We start from the raw sequence: 13,016 nt of genomic DNA, 5'->3' as shown, positions 1-13,016 counted from the left end.
CAACTTTCAATTATCTCGGAAGTCTGATTACCTCAAGTTGTAAATGGAATGTGAATATCAAACAAAGGGACGCTATGGCAAAAGATGCATATTCTAAAATTAAAACTTTGGAAATCTAACAACTACTGGAAAGAGTGGAAAAAATCTAGCAACGAATTACGTTCGTGAAGTTCTAGTGTGACTTTTTGAATATAACAACATTTCAACTACTACAAAATGTTAAAAATTCGGGTTTTGTAGAGGTCGATGGTAGCCAATCTTCTAAAAGAAACAGGCACAAAAAAGATGAAGACCCCGTTAGTAGAATTAAATTATTTATCACTTACAAATTTGGGAGATGTTTTTCATAACGAAAATATTTTTAGTAACGCAAAGACTTGTATATTTTGTTATATATCTATGTGAGAATAATTTATACGGCTGATTATAGATTTACAGCTGACTATACGTTCGTCTGATATGACTGTTTAAACCGATCAGATTTTTGCTAAACCCGACAGCAAACCACTAATCTACGCTCGTTATGTTGACGACATTTTTGTCGTATGTAATTCAGTAACGGATGTATACAATTTACAGAATATCTTCCAAAATAGATCGCACCTGAATTTCACAGTTGAATTCAGCAACGACAATAAATTACCATTTTCAGATAGCTTGATCATACAACATGACAATTGCTTCACTTCTAAGGTTTACGTTAAACCCTCTAATTCCGGTCAAGTGTTAAATTTCAACTCTGACTGTCCGGATAAATACAAGAACAATGTCGTACATAACCTAATTCATCGTGCATACAAAATCTCTTCCGATAATGAAATATTTAACAACGAATTTATTCGTATCAAACAGCTCCTGGTTAACAACAATTACCCCAACAAATTAATAGATACGGTAACAAAGCAGTACCTGGATAAAATTAACAACTCAGCACAACCGACACCAGCACAACCAACAAATACAGATATATCGTTATACTATAAAAACCAAATGCATGACAATTATAAGATAGACGAAACACAGCTGAAAAACATCATCAAATCTAACATCACCACCGTCGACCAAAACCTTAGACTTAAACTAATAATATACTACAACACTACACGAACATCCAGTTTGATTATTAGAAACAACAACAACCAACCTAGCGACAGTCTTCAGAGAGCAAATTTAGTGTACCAATTCACATGCCCTTTGCCACACAGCGTTGTGGAAACATATATTGGCCACACTCGAACCACTCTCTCACGTAGACTAACGATGCATCTACAGAACGGAGCAATCAAGAACCATATGTTGATTGCTCACAGTCAGCAACTTACGCGAGCTACACTGGTGAATGGTACCAAGGTAATTGATCGCGAACCATATCCAATCAGGCTTAGAATAAAAGAAGCGTTATACATACACAAAAACAAGCCATCTCTCAACAAACAAATCAACACCTTCGACCACACCCTTCAACTGTTCTCCCAATACTATAACACCTCCCCACTACGTACGAACTTGGTCCGAGCTGGCGATGGTACAGTACAACGACACAGTTATCAGCCTGGTTTGGATCCAGTAGGTTTAAATCAGGCCAATGGGGCTACTTGTCGACCACGGACCTACGTCGTAACGTCGCTTGCCACTTTGTTTGATTCAAACGTTTAGTCTATCTGTGTGCCCACGCATGCGCCAAACTTTAATATTTAATAGTTTTGTTATTATCTGTGTAAACGAACATGTATGTTCCACTATGTTTCCACTATAATGCGGTTATGCGTATGCAAGTGATATTTCCATTCACGATATATTTACTCGATACATTCCACACAATGAAATAACACGATATAAGCTCATAGCTTCTTACTATACACACAATATATATTCTTACTATTCCACACAATGAAATAACACGATATAAGCTCATAGCTTCTTACTATACACACTGCTTTCTACCGTTTTAAATTTATAAAATTGTTGTTTTGAATTTTAATTAGACATATTTAATATAATTTAATTGCATTATTTTAATATATAATAACTTAATTTTACCTTATTTAACTTCGTCTTAATTATTTAATTATCAATTTCATTTTCACGTTTATTCCTTTATTTAACCTTGTTTCAAAGGTACGTTTCATATGTTTTTTAAATCTTTTAAATTGTTTCACACTATTGTTAAAACCCAATATAATTTCAATATTTACTTTAATATTATTTTAATAATCTTAATTTAATTTCATCTTAAAATATTAAATCCAGCTCCGACGATGGTTAAATAGCCGAAACAGCGCTGTCAGCTGACACTTACAACATTAATTAAATTATGACATTAAATAAATACGAGTATAAAAATTTACGTCGTGTTGAAGTTGTCTTTAAAAAACTACTAAATGCAGAATGGGCATATAAATTTAACAATATATATATATATATATATATATATATATATATATATATATATATATATGTGTGTGTGTGTGTGTGTGTGTGTGTATATATATATATATATATGTGTGTGTGTGTGTGTTGGAAGGAGACCATATTTAATACGGTATTGTATGAATTCTACCGAATTGTTGGCATTAATCAATTTAAAATTTTTATTTTACTATTTACATTTTTCACAATATTAACTTCAGAAAATTATTTTACAAAATTTTTACTAAAACTATCAAAAGAGATTTAGATAAATACAATTGCTTACCATGGTTATTATCTCAAAAAAAAATGAAAAACACTTGAAAGAATCAAGTTTGTTTTCAATTATTGATCGTTCAGTCATTTTATGAAATAGCAAATAGTAAAGTTATTAAATGGGTCGTTAGACTTTCTAATGTTTTTAAATAAACCAAACACCCTTTCAGGCGTATTTAGTTGGAATGAGCAAATCACCTCGATTGACTTGTTTAAGATGTTTTGATGAAAAATCTGGTTCATCATTTGTTTGGTCGTCTGAGATTAAGTATTTGTGGCATGATAAGGATTGGTGAAATTGCAGACAAATTTGATGACAGCACCACAAACATATGACAATATTCATCCTCGTTTATTTTAATTTGTTAATTTCAATACATTCAGACATTTCATCGGCAATCTCATTCAAGTTATCAAAACTATTTTAATTATTATCCAGGACAAATTTTTCAATCTCTTTTAATATAAATTTGGAATGTTTAAGTAATGATAATGCACAAATTTTTTTATTACTCTGATAAGCTTGTCTACAAGATATGTAGTAATTGTTGCAAGCCGTCTACCTTATCCAAGCAAATCTTGATTAGATAACATCAGACTGCAAATTCTCAGTAAAATTTTAAGAATAAAACCATGGATATTATATATATATATATATATATATATATTCATGAGTAAAACGATTACAAAACAACACGAGCACAAGGCACGAAAGTAAATTTCACAATAAGGAAACAATGAAAGTTAACCTCATTGCATAAAACATTAATTTATATCGCCTCCGTGGGTCGGTTTTAGGAAATTTTCATTTCAGTTGACCGTCCAGGTTTCCTATATAGAAGTCTAAAGTATCAATGAAGTATTACGATAACTTAAAGGAACATAGATTATATTAAATATGTTAATTACTTAGCCGCAATATTCTAATTACTTTGGTGAAAATATTCTAATTACCCCTAGACAGAAAAACGCTGATCTTTGGATGCATTTTTTATAACGCAAAGGCCTATTTGTTTATTCATTTTAATCGTAGCTAACTTTTGTATCGTTTTTTCATTTATATTTTATATATACATTCTTAGTGAAACTGTTTATACGTCGAACGAATGATTTATATTATTTACACTGAACTAAGTTAAGCATTATTACAAATAAAACTAATATCGGCTTTCAAATATCTTCCTAATTAAAGTTTAACTTAAATGACCGTCAAGTAAAATGTCAGTAGAAGAAACAAAAGTTATATACCACATAGATGAGGAAGAAACTCCTTATTTAATTAAATTGCCCATACCTCCGGAAAAAGTAACTCTTGGAGACTTCAAGAATGCTTTAAATCGGCCAACATATAAATTTTTTTTCAAATCGTTGGATGATGACTTTGGGTAAAGTATTTGTGGAAATTTTTTTAATAATTTTGTGCCTAAAAATAAAAATTAATTGTTTTCTACATCATTTAAAAAATAAGCGTTATCAATCTACTAATTTTTTAATTGGAATAGCTTATTTTAATAAAATGCTTCTAATTTAAATTTAATGAAGTAATACTGAAATACTGAATGTGAATACAATACTAAATATTAAGACAATAAACAATAATATTGGCATTGTCATAAGTTTGATATAAGAGAATTATGATAGGGAAGCACCATTCTCATGGTATAAAAAATCATAATGGCCCAGCACTGATGATGTTCAACATCATCAGTGCCAGTGAGTGGGTTGGAATGCCAAGATATACCTGCCTATCACAAACTGGTGCATCAGTTCACTTGTATTTACATATATTGTGTGTTTGTTACTATTACCATTGTAAAATACTGAAAAGAACATACATCTGAGAAATATGGAATAGTGAATTTCAATAATTAAATGAATAAATGCTGGAGCTAGACAAGTTTGCAATGTCTCTTTGGCAACAAATTTTGTTTTGTGAATCTTTTAATGATATAATTGCCAGTCTTAGCTCTCCTTTACATTTAAAAAATGTTTTCCACTCAAATTGGCTCTGATTTTATTATGTTTGATTTGTTATTTGCCAACTAACATACAGTATTAAATATTATATGTATAGTAATGTTTTTGTTTAGTATATATATATATATATATATATATATATATATATATATATATATATATATATATATATGCTGGTAGATGACCAAATTCTTGACAATATGTAATAAATTCCACCGATTTATTAACTTTATCAACTTATATTCAATTTTTCAATTTGTCCTAATAAATTTTTATCAACAAAATTAAGTCTGAATAATATATATATATATATTAATAATATATATATATATTATTGATGAAAATCACAGCAAGTATCACGTTAGTTAGCTTCTTGTTTAATTTTTCAATTTTTCTAACGGTAGATCCAACAATGATAGAACAAAAAAGGTTTTTTCGATATTCCTTTACCATCTAAGATGCTTAAATGTTTTATCAGGCTTAAAATAAATAACAATTTTGGTTTTGAACTCAAGAAACTTGACAATGATTTACGATCTACCGTTAGAAAAATATGCATACATATATATATATATATATATATATATATATATATATATATATATATATATATATATATATGTTTATACTAAGTATTTATGTTTAATAATAATAATAACAATAATGTCATTTTATATAGCGCCATGGCTGAGGTGCATTATCATTATTACAACAAACACACAGTGCATAAATGCACATGAGTCATCGCATCACACACTTTTGCATGTGATAGGCGGGGATCTTTTTGCATTCGAACCCGGACACTGTATCAACAATGCCAGGCACCTTAGCCATTACACCATCGCTCCGCCCTTAAAGTTTGTCTTTTCAATTTTTCTTGAATTTTTTGGATATTGTTCATTTTGTTGAAAATAGAATTATCCATATTCATCATGCAAATTTATTAACAAATGAAACTGTTAATATCCAAATTCATCATGCAGATAGGCCTATTTCAATTTTTCACAAATCATCTTCAGTGCTGCTTTGGTTTATATAGTTTCTTAGACAAAGGAAAGGTAGTTAATTAATTGGTCAATTTATTAATTAAGGTTAATTAATTGTTAGACAATGGAAAGGTAGTTAATTAATAGGTGTCATATTCTTTATTTTCTTTGTTGGTGTCGCTTTTTTGTTCTTCATTGTTATTGGAGTTAGTATTAAGGCGTCGAGTTGGTAATGATGATATCATTCTTGTATGTTTATTTGGGGTTTATTGATATCTATTAGGACAGCTTCTGCAATTTTTAGATGTATTGTGTTGGTGTTTTGATAAACTATTTTTTGGGTTATCGTCAAGAATTTGGCGGGTTATTGGAAGTGCTTGTGTTGATTGCAAGTGAGATTTGATAGCTCATCTTTGTGTATGCATTGTGAGACATCTTGATAGTGAAGTGGTCGTAACACCAATATACGAATGTTGTTGACGCGCACAGTCGTCAATAGGGCATTTAAATTTATATATTACATGCTTACGCTTCAAAGTAGAATCGTCTTTAGGAGTGCGGTTGTTCTTTTGGACCAGTTGTAATGTCTTACGATTGTTGTAATATATCCTGAGTTTAATTTTATTAGTATCCTTGATTTTTTTATAATTTGTGTGAAGACGATTTTGTCTATTTGATGCGCCATTGACATATGATTTCTGTAATATAGGATTATGTCATTGTTGTTGCTGTTTTTGAATATATTGATCTTTCTGTAGTCTTTGTTGAATGGTGCTTTCAATGGATGATTTTTGTAACCATTGCTTACTAGTAGTTTAGTAATTCTTTTCAGTACCGTATTGCGATCATCAGTTGAGGATGAATGCGTGAATGCACGGTTCACAAAGGATTTTATTGTTCTTACTTTAAATTGTTCCATACATTCATTTAACCCATTTAAACAATTATCTTTGTTTGTTGCTTTGACATTTACGGTAGTTTTAAATCTGTGTTCGTCATGCGTTACCAAAACATTCAGAAATGGCAATGAATTTTCACTTTTGTGCTCGATGGTGAAATTCAATTTTGATTTGTTCAGGGTTGCTATTAGCTGGTTGACTTGTTCAGAATCATTGTTTGCGAAGTTGACTTGTTCAGGATCATTGTATGCAAAGATATTGTCAGCATATCTGGTCTAGATGTTTGGTTTCGATTCCGGATTGTCCCTAAACGTTTTGCTCTCAAGTTGTCTTAAAAAGAAATTTGCAAACAGGACACCGAGTGGTGAGCCCATGGCTATACTGTCAATTTGCTTGTATAGCTTGTCTGTGGGAGGTGTGGAAAGGTGCTTCGGTGGTGCAGATTTGGAGAAGAGATTTGAGATGTGTTTTAGTATTTCTAAGGGGACCATGTCTGAGTGATAAACACTGTTGATGATAATATCACTTGTGTCATTGAGAAGCATTAATTTGTTAGTTTTCAATAGATTGATAAAATCACAAGAGGACTGGTGATTGTTTGTAGTGTATGGGACTAAAATTTTGTTCAGATATTTGGCAATATGTTGTGTTACTGTCGACTTTTGGCTGATGATAGCTTGAAGGAGTTGTTGTTTTTGTGCGTTTTGATGTTGTCATAGTTGTATTATCCAGGTGAATATTTGCCTTGGAGTAATCGGATTTTTTCTTGAGATATGATTTTGTTGATTTTTTTTCATAATTGCGTTGAGTTTGGTCATTAGGTAAGAAGTGGGGTCTGTTTTGATTGCTTGAAATTTTGTTGATGAGCTGTTGTTGAGTAAGTGGCGTTGTAGTCAGTTTTATCTGAGACCACAAATTGATTGGACTTGTTTGCACAGCGAATTATTATATACATTTGAGTTTATTTTCTTACGCTTTTAAAACTTTGAATTTTGGCGCTATTTAGTTTGAACAATAAGTTTTTAGAAGTTAAAATTTTGGATGTAAAATAATAAAACTGACATTAAACATATAAATTTTTGCTGCATCGCTACTAAAGAGTTCAATAAATTCTTCCCGTTGTGTTTCAGAAAAACTTTCAAAACTGACCTTAAATGGACATTTGATAAGAAATTTTGATGATTAACCACTCTGATATGAACCGCTTTTACTCTATTGTCACATTCAGTACACAAATTTTACTTGTTGAGATTTTAAAAATTGCACGAAACGCATACTATTCTGTTCATATCTCAAAATTTTGCGTCAAGTTACATTTTTTTAAAAAAAAGCTGGCCGTAAGCAGTGTTATTATTAAAAGTCAGTAAAACTCGGTTTTTAGACCGGAAAACATAGTTTTTTAAGCACAAAATGATATGCAAAAAAGAAAAAAGGTTGCCAGCATAATTTTGGCCACACTAGCGTCATTTGTTGAATTTCTTGGCAAATTAATTTTGGCCTCTGCCTTGTCTAAATCCGCCACTGATTTTATTCAATATATTTTGGTAAGTAGCAGATGAATTTTGATTATGAGTGATATATATAATGGACAGAAAGTTCATGATTGAATGTAAAAGTTTATGATGAGGTTGAATTCCTATTGTAAAAATTCCATAAATGACATGAAAACATTTAAGTTCTCAAAAAATTGATATAGTAACATTTGATTGTTCAACTTTTCAAATGGCCAAGGATGAAATTTGTTCCGAGATTGTATTTATTTGGTGTTTAAATGGCCTGCAATAAATAAATTTTTGCTATACGTTCAATGCCTCCCTACTTTTCATCCTTTGACTGAAGTAACATTATTGATGGTGGCATAAACGAATTAATACATTTTATCCAGTCGTTTATTTTAATTATTTAAATAAGTCTCAAAATTTACAGTATAATATCCAGATAATTTAGACTTTCTTAACTTTACAGTAGGTTACCTATAAAAATACAAATTTTTATTATATATGCAACTGATTTTACTTTTGAAATAACTTTTTTATCACAAAATCGAAAAGAATTGTCAAGGAAGAACTTGTGGATGATGAGTCAAAATTACCATGCTTCAACGGTCGTGTAGTGTCATGGGTAAGTATGATTTTTATCACTGGTTTTTGTCCTCAACAACTATTTGAAGTTTCTTTTTTGCATGATTTTACAAGGCTCAAAAAGACTTAAGAAGACTTAATCTGTCTTCTAAAAATTCAAATTTTTTCATAAAATTTATCAAATTAAACCCATTTGAACATTTGAATTTTATAACGAAAACGTATAAAAATAGGAAACATTTGATATTTTTGTAAAAAAAATTACCGACAAATTTTATTTTATTTTTTGAGTTATATTATATTATATTATATTATATTATATTATATTATATCTATCAATTGAGCGCACAGAATCATCTATCAAATTATTTGCTATGCACAGATGTATCAGTCTAGTTGCTTTTATTTAAGACTGGTAATATGTTATCGCGTACAACAATAAACAACAGCAAATTATCAACTTTTACGTTCTAATCATGTAATTTATCGTTTTCTTTCTGTTGTTATTTTTTTGCGTTTTATGTTTCATTAAAACTTGCTTAGTATTATTGTATTTCATTTTAATTAATTTTTGGCATGACAATATAATTTAGTATAAATTTCACGAAAAATTTGTTAGCTTAATATTAAAATTAAAAATAAATTTATCTAACTATTTTATAAACTGCTCCTTTGTATTAATTTGTTTAGGACTGAGCTTAATAAACAGGCATGCTTTTTTCATCATTGTGTAGTTTTTATTTATCACTCGTTTCATTTTTGTATGCTCTTTATTAATTTTTTTTATATTTAATAATTTATTTAGCATTTTTTATTAATATTTCCTTGAATAATTTGGACCGTCAATGAAACAACAGCCTCATAATATACCAACAACTTTTCAAATTGCCTTTGCAATATATCAGAACTACAACCCATTCATCTATGGACAAACCAACAGAAGGTTTTGCCTTGCTTACAGATACAACACTGAACTTCGCGTAATCAACTGACTGATTATATATATATATATATATATATATATATATATATATATATATATATATATATTGTTTTTTTAGTATCTCTGACATTTCAGTTGCCTGTAATTTCATCGCGGCTGCCATTTCTTTTAATTCGGCGAGATGTTGTTCCACAGGATCCGAAAAATCGAACTCATCCGGATCGATTTCTTTTTTTATTGGAGACTCCTTCGCTCCTTTCGTTGTTGTAGTTCCTTCCCCAGATTTGTTGTATCGAGTTCTTCTAGTGCTGGCATTCTTTATCACTTATTACTTATAGTTATTATTTGTGTTGTCCAAATGGTGATATAAGTATCAGACATGATGCATTTTAAGGTGATTTACTGTTCTCTTTATTGTTTTGCCTGACAATAACATCACTAATTTAGCTGCTCAACAATGCACAAATTGGGTACAAAATATCATCAACAGATGTAATAAATCATTTATTTTATATTAATGACTTGAAATTATATGCCAAAATGATTATAATTTTTTACATCCACTGAACATTTTTAAACCAATTTATTAATGATATACAAATGGAGTTTGGTCTGGATAAGTTTGCTAAAGTTACTCTGAAAAAAGGTAAATTAGTCAAACATAAAAGTATCACAACCAATGATGTTACATGTACAAGAGAGCAACAAGTACAAGTCAGTCAGATAAAGCGCAAGAAATGCGTAACAAATAAAGCAAAAATACTTAACGACGAGTGAGAGCAATTTAAAAGTGAATAAATGCCAGAAATAAGGTGCTAGTTATAAACATTACAGCTCTTCCAGCATTTTAGTACAGTTTCGGTATTTTCGAATGGTCAAAACAAGCTCTAGAAAAATTAAATAGTACTAGAAAACAACTAACCATGAACGGCATGCACCACATAAACGATGATATAGAAAAACTATGTCTCCCAAAAAAGGAAGTGGTAGAGGACTCATTGAAATAAAAAATGCAAATGGATTTAAATTAGCAATTATCCAGCTAAGTTCGTATCTAAAATCAAACAAATATAAATACATAATTAGTAAGGCAACACGAAAATAACAAAACTTCATTACCAAGATGTTCAAAGATATAATCAAAAATACAAATATGACGATAAAGATGATATTAAAAATAAAATGATTATAGAAAAACTTCAACTTTATAAGCAAACAGCACTTCATGTTAGTTTATGAACTTTGTCGATACAAAACTTTACATAAACGAGGAAGTAGTTCAAGGATTGGCTCAGAACCTTTTCATTTAAAAGGTGCAACAGAAAATTTGCTAATAGCCGCTCAGGACCGTGCTTTAAATGCAATATAAAAAATAAAGAAAAATTAAATATAAATTTGAAGCATTCTGTTATCAAAGAATTTGTGATTTCGAATTGTATGAATGAAACAGATGGTCAGATTTGGTCTCCGAACGTTGATAATGGTCATGGTTTGCTTAATGATAAATTGGATGCCTTGATGCTTACAGAAACTTGACATCGTCTGACAATATATGAATTGAGTTTTGAGTCTTGCTTAATGAATTGCAGATGAGCTCCTTTGTGCGTCGTAAAATTAAGATTTGTTTCAACCGCTTCTTGGTTCGACGATGATTGCAAAATGGCCAAGCAAACATGTCGAATGAAAGAAAGAAGATTTAGAGATGATGGGTTTGATAATGATGAAATAAATTAGATATTAGCATTGAAAACGAAAAGTGTTTGTTGTGCTTAAAAGCGCAACAGATTCTGCATTACAAAATCAAGTACAACAGAAACACTTCTAAATATTTATGGCAAACAATGAACAAACTATTAGGAAAAGAAGTTGATGATGACATGGAAATATGTAAAATAATGGGGTTGATTACTTATTTCAGAAGTTACTTTCATTTATTATATTATATTATTTAATAATTCTTATTTATAAATTATTATTTATTAATTATATTATAATATAGTTATTTTAAAGAACGCCAAAAAAAATCAATCTAACAATTTACTCATCCTACAACTATTGTGAACACCTAACTGGTTCTAAGCTAAATGAGCCTCAAACGAGTCTCACCCTTTATGTGATTTATCAGTAGCCAGTATTTTATCACTCTGGATGTTTTTATAAAACAGATCATGCACGTTCAATCAGTAACAATAAAGAATCGTCTAAAACAGGCTGGTCCAACCAGCGGCCCACGGGCCAGAATCCGGCCCGCCAAAGGTTTTCATCCGGCCCGCCGGCCTTCTTAGAAAAATATTAAAATTATAAAATTTAAAATATTTTTATTGAGTTGGTTAGATGTAAATTTTAAACTTTTTAAAAATAATTTTTAATTTAAACTCCTGTATTAATAAAACATTAATTAATAATATTGCGCTACGACCGCGATTCATTTAAAATAGTTTCCTTGACGACGCAAAGGACAACGTAAATAAAACGTAACTAGCAGACGATATTATGGCGTCCGTTGATAAAAAACATAAAATTGATTCTGAAAATCGTATTTTTAAAAGTTCGTGAACAGAAAGTTATTTTGTTGTGCAGCAAGCCGATGTTATTTTGTGCCTCATTTGTCAAGAAACAATTGCCGTTCACAAGGAATGTAACATCAAGCGACATTACTGCTCTAAACATAGAAAATTTGATAGTGTGGTGGGCCAAATTCGAACTGATCGCATCAACTCGATGAAACAGGAAATTGTTGCTCCACAGTCATTGTTTAAGATTGGCAACCAGAGTGCCGAAGCAGCAACAAAAGTTAGCTATTTAATTGCAGAAGCTATAGCCAAAAGAGGAAAACCATTTTCTGATGGAGAACTGGTGGAAAACTGCTTAGAGATATTTACAGATGTTTGCCCAACAAAAAAGTCTTTGGTGGAGAACGTGAGTCTTTCTCATCAAACTATTGGTAGAAGAGTTGACGATATGGCGAAAAATATTGAAGATACCTTGGTCAGGCGACTTAACGATTGTGAATATTACAGTTTGGCAGTTGATGAGAGCACAGATATCAGTGACACTGCTCAACTAGCAATATTTGTTAGAGGAGTTACGAAAACGTTTGATATAGTTGAGGAACTGTTTGACATGTGCCCAAGGAAGAGCCCAACAACTAGAAAGGATATTTTTGAACAAGTTATTCTAGCAATGGACAAATTCCAGCTTTTCAAAAACAAACTTGCTGGTGTAACAACAGATGGGGCGCCAAGTATGATAGGAAAGAAGAGTGGATTTGTAACCTTGATAGCACACAGTGCCTCAGGATATCATTACATACCACTGTATTATTCACCAAGAAAACTTGTGTGCCAAGACCCTTGACATGAAGCATGTAATGGAAAAGATTGTGTCAGCTGTTAACTTTATCAGATCTAGAGGTCTTAACCACAGGGAGTTCAAATCATTTCTT

The 13,016-nt window shown here is 30.6% G+C and overlaps 2 protein-coding genes across 2 annotated transcripts; both read left to right on the top strand.

Annotated features, from left to right (window-relative positions):
- Window positions 1-246: 246 nt before the first annotated feature.
- Window positions 247-2,981, top strand: HELRODRAFT_165331 (hypothetical protein; the record flags this gene model as incomplete). Its single annotated transcript, XM_009031943.1, has 3 exons — window positions 247-296; window positions 1,380-1,566; window positions 2,856-2,981. 3 exons carry the CDS (start codon window positions 247-249, stop codon window positions 2,979-2,981), a joined length of 363 nt encoding a protein of 120 aa, XP_009030191.1.
- Window positions 2,982-12,127: 9,146 nt separating this feature from the next.
- HELRODRAFT_125570 (hypothetical protein) lies at window positions 12,128-12,535 on the top strand (the record flags this gene model as incomplete). Its single annotated transcript, XM_009031942.1, has 1 exon — window positions 12,128-12,535. A coding segment is annotated over one exon (408 nt), but the record flags the coding sequence as incomplete, so codon positions are not given.
- Window positions 12,536-13,016: the final 481 nt, after the last annotated feature.

This window comes from Helobdella robusta (genome assembly GCF_000326865.2).
Source record: "Helobdella robusta unplaced genomic scaffold HELROscaffold_8, whole genome shotgun sequence".
In the NCBI taxonomy this organism is placed as follows: Eukaryota; Metazoa; Annelida; class Clitellata; order Rhynchobdellida; family Glossiphoniidae; genus Helobdella; species Helobdella robusta.
This window is presented reverse-complemented; position numbering and strand designations above follow the sequence as displayed.